Below are 9,330 nucleotides of genomic sequence, written 5' to 3' on the forward strand. Positions count from 1 at the left end.
CCAAAATTTAAATTTTAAAATATGATTGAAATAAAATTTAAAATATATTAAGATTGTTAGTTTTGATAAATGATTGAAAGTAAATTTTAAAATAAATTAAGTTTTAAAATATTGAAACCAAAATTTCAAAATATTTAAAATAATTTAATTTAATTGTGTTAGTTTTATAAAATATTTGAACAAACACTACTGCAAAAAAGGCATATAACGACAGTTATTAAAGACCTTCAACGACGGTTAAAAACCATCTTTATATCAAACGTCGTTCAAAGTTGAGACCTTTCACGATGGTTCCCACAAAAATCATCGTAGAAAAGTCAACCTTTCTAAGACGGTTCCTTCTTGATGGTTCTTAAGAAGGAACCATCTTAGAAGACATGCATTCTAAGAAACGTCTTAGAATGCATACATTCTAAAATGGTTCTTACAAAAGAACCGTCTTAGAAATTCAAATGCTTCATTAATTTTGACAGTGGTCTTTTGAATGCATTTGATCCTAAGTAAATATACTAAATGACTACCAAATTACAATTAGCAAACTATTAACCAAAGCATCCCCTCAATAACACATTATGCCCAAATAACATATGAAACAAAAAAACAACAAAACAAAGACATGTAATATTAAAAGACAACATGTCCACAAAAAATTATTTACAGTCCATCTAATGTCATTGTAGTGACACATGTCAAATACTATCTCTGCTAAGATCGTACAATTCTTTAAAAATACTTGGATGGTCATAAACTTCATATGGACAATAACCACTTAAATTGAAAACACATGTAACAAACATACTGGAAATAAAATTTCCTAAGCATAGTATAGTCCAATAATATAATAAGAAGTTGAAGACATAGCAAGGGCTGCAAGCCAATTTCCATCACCATTTTGTGCAGTGATTGTGTTCACAGAAACTGTAAGCCACTTGGGGTGTTCACAATATAAACACATACACACACACATTTCTTACAAGACCTACCTAGAATTCTTTTTTACACACTCTTAATTACTGACAAATTTATTAGAAACTACAAAATCATGTATAAGGCTCATTAAACTAGGAGTGAGACCAACATAATTTAGTGATTCTTAATAAATTTTAACCAGTAATAGTTTGTTTGGAATATTATGTTATTAGCCTTACTCTTGGAGAAAATATTTGGGAGGATAATGAAATGAAATCCTAGATGATAGTTGGGACTAGGGACAAACTTTGGGATCAGAGAAAAATTTTGGAATAAAAATGAAATAAGATTAGTTGTAGGACACAAAAAACTACGATAAAGTTAAGGAAAGAAAAGTGCAGTTTTGCCTTCACAAAAAAATAGACAAAAAGAGAATAATCAAAAACCTTCCATAGACCATCACTAGCAAGTATCAAAAGCTCAACATCTGGGGTAATGTCAGTATAGTGAATGTCAGGATCAGATCGCAAGTGCATTTTGAGGTTTTTGTCTCTAAAAGCTCGTGAAACTACTAGCTGCCCATTCAATCTTGCAACATCTCCTGAGATAACCCACAACATGAAGAAATTATTACAAAATAGCAAGCATTCAAACAAAAAGGAATCATTGCAGTATTTTTCACACTTATATTGCGTGATCCATTGACCTTGGTGTAAATTTGACACACTTGTTTATACTACACAATAATTTCCTATAGAATGCAATTTTTATTATTATTTATCTTATCCCATGAATGTGATTAAATGATTCTTTATTTATGTCAAAAATACTAAATCATTTCAAAGTAATGTTATAGATATAATTTATATGATAAAGAACTTTTAATTTGATAGTAATTTTATAATAAAGTTATCATATAAAAAATTATTCGTGTGATGTATATATATATATATATATATATATATATATAATTGCTTATATGTCATATCACTCCAACCATGAACCTTCCTTGAGTTCGGTTCTTACAACCAAGAACTTCAGAAGCAACTCTAGTTGGAGTTGCTCTTAGCAAATTTGAATATTTAGAACTTTTTGCAAATTTTGTACATGAAAACTGTTACATAATCTCCAGTCAATATGGGATAAAATCTTATTCAATCAATAAATCGAGGTAGAGAAATGCTAGTGATTCAAATGTAAATTAGCATAATGAAATTACTATTTTGTATGTATTCATATTTTCTTTCATAAGTTGATGTTGGTTCTGTTCCTTGTTCTGCTACCAAAAGAACCTGCAAGATCAAAAGAAAAACAGAACACACAACAAAGCAACAAGCAAGAATCTACACCATGAGTTTACGTGGTTCAGCAATGTGTCTACATCCATAGAAAGTGCAACTCATCATCACATTGATCATGAAATTACAAGTTCAATACAAGCAACAGCTAGCTTTGATCTCTCTTGGTGTCTTTCTAACAAAACCTCTCTCAATCACCTAGTTCTTTTTCTCCTCATGAACTCTCTGAATTTTCTGCAACTACTCTATTTTGTCAGCCAACCCACAAAGAATAACATGATCAAACATATATACACTCTAGGTGCTAGTCCTAGGAACAAGGGCTATGCTTTGGTGCCAAAACCAATTCAGTTATAATAACTGAATTCAGTTATGACAACATCACAAGAAACCTTCACACTTGTGCCTTTAGTGATTTTGAGTCACATACCTCAGTTGGCAACCACATTAAGTTACAATCATCATCGACTAAGTGTATAGTACACAAAAAGAAAAGGGGATAACAATGGGAAGGACTATTGACAATACAAAATTAGAGGTGAAGAACCAATAACCATTTTTGTAACAACATGGCCTAGTCCTAATGCAGCAACTGCAGCTTTCTGAGCTATACTACTGGCCCTTGAAGTGAACTAAATTCAATAAGATGCATCAGCTAGTATATACTACATATAATATTAACTAGCAGCAATAGTCCAACTAATTCCAAATGAAGGCTTGAAAATTTCTTTAAGTTTCCTCTCAAATGTTGAATCTGTTAAACCTAAGAATATGTAAGATGTCATGGAGGATGTAGCAAAAGGAAATAAAAAAATGTATGATGTATACTTGTATAGGGTAAGGCTTACGAAAGTGGCCAATAAAAAATGTAGCATACCTGACTTTGGATCTTTCCACATGCTGCAACAAAATGTTTTGGACCAGCAATATATCCAAGCCGCCAACCAATCATTGAAAAGGCCTATAGAAAAACAACTCAAAAGTGTCATAATCAAATTTGGAGGCTTCCATGTGGGCAATTGAGTATAAAATAGGAATGAGGAATCAACAATACATCCGACAACTCTTAACAGAAATAGAACATTACAGACTAACCTTAGAAAATCCATTCACAGTAAGAGTTCTGTCCCACATTCCTGGTAAAGATGCAAAACTCATGTGAGTTGCTGGTGCATAAATTATGTGTTCATAAATTTCATCGGAGAGAACCTGGATAAAACAACTACTAAGATCTTGAAAGGAAATATCATCTAGGCTGAACACATTGAAGCACTTGTGATCTTGTCATGGATGTATGACTATACCAGGAGCCTAGGGTGCTTTGCAACAATCCGAGCTATCTCTTCAAGTAATTCTTTAGGGTAGACAGATCCTGTTGGGTTAGATGGTGAACAAAGAATGAGCAGTCTCAATCTTTCAGTAATTTTGGATTCTAGGAGTTTGGGATCCAAAAGGAAACATATGGAGTAGTAGTATGTGATAAGCATTAAGCTGTCCAAAAACAACTCAGACATGATTTTATAAATGGAAATATGTGCACAGTATGGAATGACTATTTTATTTGTGACTTTTACCACAACAAACATATTACCGGACCCTGAATAAATGATACATTGATAATAAAGTAGTTGAGATATTGTGGGAAATACTATTGAGATATTTCATATAATTAGGGAAATATTGTCTATTTATGTAAATAGGGAAATTCTGCTCTCTTTTTATTATTTTTATATATGTAGCTTCATTCTAATCCTTGATTTTAATCCCTAAATTTATGAGATTGAGTCTCTCAGACTTGTATATAAACATGGTACATTTATCAAAGAATAAAAAAAAACTTTCTTTAATTTCAACAAAAGTAATTATAACAGACTATCAGAGACATAAAACAAATAGCAAAAAAAGCTTTTAGAAGCCGAAAAGCCAATTGAAGAATCTTTTGAACAAACAAATGCAAGTAAATAATTTCAGACTTGAGACAGATTGAATAATGATAAAACAATACAAAATTAGAGGTGAAGAACCAATAACCATTTTTGTAACAACAATGACCATTTGGAAACGTTAAGTGGACCTTTCCATTAATTTTGTATTGTTGCATTAATTGTTCCAACAGTATATTTCTTCTGCCTTTTCCATTAACTGGGAACTAAAAGTCTTAACCAAAACCTAAATGGACCTTCTCATACCCCCTTCTTTCTTCTCCATTTTATAAGCTTCACAACTTAGCATTGTCTAGCTAAATCTTGAGGTAATTCCAGCAATCCTCAAATGGTGGCTTTCCCTAATCCACAAGAAAAAATTTGTTTCTAATGAAATAAATTCACAATATGCACCACACACGTATTCTTCATTTTATTCATCACACTTAGAGTCCAAATTCACCAAGTTTAGCAACAAATCAAATCTGGTTAAAGGGACAAAACCCTGACCGGTTAAAGTAAATAACTAACTACACACACTGTTTATCCCTTCTTACTAATGAATAACATGCATTTAGTCACATTTCTTAATGTTTAATTAAAGAGTTAATTTTTAAAAATTCTTTCAAGAAACTACTAAAGAAAGAATTTAACTCCAAAATAGACTAATCTAATTATAAATATAATTCCCACCCGTATCAAATTGTATCATAATTTCATTTATATATATATATATATATATATATATATTGACACCATGACCCTTATAGTATATAAGTCATAAGCTCCGTTTCTAAAATAAATACATCGCTCATTCTACTGCACGCACGTACAACTAGGTATTAGTGAGAATTTAAACAAATCATATTAAGACTAGTGTTAAAAAAAATTAACATGAATTTTATTGAAAGAAACATCTTGACATTGACATCATTAATTTGGTGACAAATATGGGAGCTAACAAATAGTCTCAGCCTAGTGCACTTTTTCTGCAACTTCATTATCCTTTGTGTGACACCCTCTACCCCGACATATATGTAAATAAATAAAATATATAAAAATATATTGGTAAACAAAATCACATAGGTAAAAGGTTCACATTCACTTCAATTACTAAATAAAACTTATTAAAAATATATTCGGCTCAAAACAAGGCCGTTAAGATTTACAAAATGTTTTGTTAAATCGGTGAGGTAAAATGAAATAGACTAACATCATGCAATTAATATAAACTTATGCCCCAATGTCACATCCTATCAGAGCATTGTGTCCCGACGTCCTTCAGCACAAGGTTCCTTCAACAATTCACCTAGTCATTTGCTCCCCCGAACACAAAGTTCAAGATCATCACAGGATCCAAACACAAATAGCACACACGGAGTGAGTTATCACATTCCTAACTAATGAAGAGTAACGAGACAACATGTAGGTATAAATATCATTAAAAAAATAAAACTTACTTAAACATACCTCACATCATTTCACCACTTTGTCACCCAACATCACATCATAACACAACACATCTCATTCATTTTCACAACATTCATGTACTCAAGGATCAACACACAATTTCACCAAGTCAATCAATATCGATCAATACACAAGCGTTATGCAACATATACACTAAGACTCAATCATATATGTAATGTGATACCATGTCAGTGAAAAACCTCGTCGGGCGCCTAGGAGTACATGACAAGACAAACCACACACTAGCAAGTCAAGTCACTCTCACTGGGTAATATCATAGGGAGACCAGTTAGGGTCACAGTGTTTTGCGAGAATGCTCCAACCATGTGGGATCGACATAGGCTTAAAGGAGCACTCAAACCGGGTGACCCCCAAGGTCTACACTCCAAAGAGTCCGTCAGGGCCTCTCCCTTCTGATTCAGGTCCAACCCAGAAAACATTTTAGCACACAGACTCTATCTATGAACTGTACAAAACACACAACTCCTCAATTATTCTCAAAATAGTTTTAACTCGTCGCCCTTTAAGGGTCTTAGCATTAACTCGTCACCCTTAAAGGGACTTAGCATTAACTCGTTGCCCTAAAAGGGACTTAGCATTAACTCGTCGCCCTTAAAGGGACTTAGCATTAACTCATCGCCCTAAAAGGGACTTATAGTCGTGTGATTGTACAATCCATAGTTTACAACTTAATGCATACAACATCTCAATCACGTGCATACTCAGTTTATCACATACACTCGATCTCAATCACAATGGTATAATCTCAAAATAGCATGTTATCACACCTCATAAATCATATTCACTTTACCTATGAACTATGCAATACACACAACTACTCAATTGTTTTCAAAATTATTTTAACTCGTCGGGTTCTCACAGTAGATCTCATCATAATACTCGTCACCCTTAAAGGGTCTTACAATTGTGTGATTGTACAGTTCATAGTTCACAACTCAATACACATATCTCATCTCAATACACATGTATTTCATCATCCGTCACATGTTCAATTTATCACATACTCATAGTTTGAACTATCATTTCATAACCTCAACATAACAATTTATACAAAATATTTTATCACAACATGGGGTGTAAAACCCCTGAAATAGTTTCTCACAATTATATCAAAATCAATTAATCAAAATCATGGATCAAAGCACAAAAACATCAAGAGCACTCAAGTTTATCAATCAATTCTCATCAGAACATCAATTGGTACGTAGAACACAACAATATTGTATTTATAATCATAAAGGGAAAATTATAATTCAATAAACATCCCAAAATAAACCCAAATTTAGTTCTCTAAGGATCCCTACACATGTTTATTCTAATATCTAATTGTGATAAACTCATCCCTTACCTCTAAGCGAACTCATGTGTCTTCCGACAACGATAGTGGTATCTCTAGCAGTTCTCTGAGATTCCTCCAGTTTTTCCTCTGACTTCTCCAATAGAGTTCCCAAATGTCAGGGAGACAGAGAAGGGATTGAAGCCTCCATATATACTGTCTTCGTGAGATTCCCTTTTCTCTCTCCATGAATATTATCTCGCAAATCCCAACGGTTAAGGTATGCAGAATTCAATTTCAGACCACATAACAAAATTTCATGAAAATCCAACGGTTAATGAAACCAGGATCGTAGTTTTAATGAGATCATTTTGGCTTTCTGCGGGAAAAGAGAAAACTACCGTGCGAAAGGTATTTCTCTTAGCTCTGACATGTTTTTGCAATTTCCAACGGTGAGAATGCTCGGAATTGGGTTACAAACGTGGTGCTCAAATTTCACAATTTCTGAGACAGGTTTGATGGACTACAAAAGGGGGGGGTTTGGGAAGAAGGAGAGGAAAAACGAAACTGAGAGAAAGAGGAGACATCGTCAGTATAAAAACTCCCGTAACACGTTCTATTCATAGGGGGTACTTACCACTTATTATTTACTTTATTTTTTCTTTGTTTATTATTTTATAAAAACAAACTCTATTTTATTCTCTATCAAATGAATAAATAAAATATTATTTTTATTTTCTTTCAAACCATTATTTTAATTAATAAAATTATATTTCCTTATTTATTTAATTATAAAAAAATCATCATTTTTCTAAAACTCTATTTATTTATAATTAACCATCTTTTTTAAATTAACTTATACTTTGTACGTGGTTTGGTTGAATTGCATCATATATTCAGTTCTTCACTATTAGCCTTTTACTCATTTATTCTGGAGGAAGAAAAAAAGAAGTAAAAGCAAAGCTACTTCGTATGAATCGGAAATAAAATATATCAAAAAATTTGACCAAAGATTCTCACTTTTTGGATTCCACTGTTATCAGGCCGGAAAAAGACCATATTATCCTTTGAAATAACAGGGCAAGTTAAAAAAACATGCACAACCAATAACCAACCACTACCCGGAATTACAATGATGTTAGTGTGTGTCGCATTAATTGAAGAATATTTAATGCTGTATATTTCTATTTTCTGTTGAATATCTTTAATTATTAAAAACTAAATATTAACTACTCTAAATCAAACAAGTGAAGCAACTCTAAATCAAATGAGGATAAATTGATTTGATTACAAAATATTAAATATCAATTGGAAGGAGTATAATAGAATATAATATTTTTTATTAAGAAAGGTACTACTTATTAGTTATTACATTAAAATATAAAATTATATAATATTAGCTACTAAATAATTAAAAATATTTAATATTTTATAATGAAATTAATATTATCCGCATTAAGTGTTCGTCGACCGTGGTTGGAAATAATAATTACAATAAATTAAACAATTAGTTTTATTTTAATTATTCATTAAAATCAAACAAACTCATCGAAAAATATAATTTAATGTAGATTTGGTGTTTGTACTTTCATCCGTTGTCAGGGAATTATGAATGAAGGAAACAGAAGAGAGGTGCAGTGAGGAAGATCACAGTGAACTATGTTGGACATGAACCTCACAACACAACACCTCGCAAGTCATGGGAGTAACAAGTCAGTTCACAATCCCCATATATACTAGTAACAAGTATAATAAGCCAAATTTACCATTACGCATCCTTTCAAAGTTCTTTTGCAAGGACAGAGATCTTACCAACCTCTTCAAGATACTAAAACTAAAATGACTTATCCTTTTATATGGTTGATATTGCAAAAAAAAAGTATGTGAAGTTGAGAACAGAAAGATAATTGTCATGCTATATGCAGTATAAGATACGAAGGACGCAAAATCCTTTTTCCAGATAAATCAGATGAGATCAAGGTAATAAATGCATATCTTTGGTTTGATTCAACAACTCACTTCCTTCAAGATGTTAGAAAACAGATGCTTTTGTAAATAGGCCGGTACACTGTCACCCAGGTGTCCATCATATATATCAAAAAGCCCAAGCTCTCGCCCTTTGAACATGGACAAATTTTGCTATGTGATAGTTCTCCATCGGGTGGTTTGCTTTCCCTTTAACTAGGCTACAGCCATACTTGACTGAGGACTGATTGCTCTTGCCTTTACATGAAGAATGCCCTCCAACCACCTAAAGATAGAGAATTTAAAATACAATAACAGAGAATATATTGGTCTTGTCTCTTTTTAACATATTTCAATAATATATATTAAAGGAAAGAAAAACTTTACATCTGTGATTACCAAAAGAGAATATAAGTTGGAAGATATCACTAAGACAAAATCAGAAACAAAATTAATGATCTCATATTCA

The 9,330-nt window shown here is 32.1% G+C and overlaps 1 protein-coding gene across 1 annotated transcript; it reads right to left on the bottom strand.

Annotated features, from left to right (window-relative positions):
• Positions 1-2,873: 2,873 nt before the first annotated feature.
• Positions 2,874-3,721, bottom strand: LOC114397266 (bifunctional aspartate aminotransferase and glutamate/aspartate-prephenate aminotransferase-like). Its single transcript, XM_028359352.1, has 3 exons — positions 3,512-3,721; positions 3,303-3,416; positions 2,874-3,168 (listed from the first exon to the last, which is right to left on the bottom strand). Exons 1-3 carry the CDS (start codon positions 3,719-3,721, stop codon positions 3,052-3,054), a joined length of 441 nt encoding a protein of 146 aa, XP_028215153.1. The 3' UTR covers positions 2,874-3,051.
• Positions 3,722-9,330: the final 5,609 nt, after the last annotated feature.

The sequence above is a fragment of the Glycine soja genome, chromosome 18, assembly GCF_004193775.1.
Source record: "Glycine soja cultivar W05 chromosome 18, ASM419377v2, whole genome shotgun sequence".
Classification (NCBI taxonomy): domain Eukaryota; kingdom Viridiplantae; phylum Streptophyta; class Magnoliopsida; order Fabales; family Fabaceae; genus Glycine; species Glycine soja.

Coding starts and splice junctions, on each gene's coding strand:
- LOC114397266 (XM_028359352.1), bottom strand. CDS start 3,721: ATGTCTGAGTTGTTTTTGGACAGCTTAATGCTTATCACATACTACTAC. Junction 3,417..3,511: donor CAAAGCACCCTAGGCTCCTG/GTATAGTCATAC, acceptor TGTTTTATCCAG/GTTCTCTCCGATGAAATTTA. Junction 3,169..3,302: donor CTGTGAATGGATTTTCTAAG/GTTAGTCTGTAA, acceptor GTTTTTCTATAG/GCCTTTTCAATGATTGGTTG.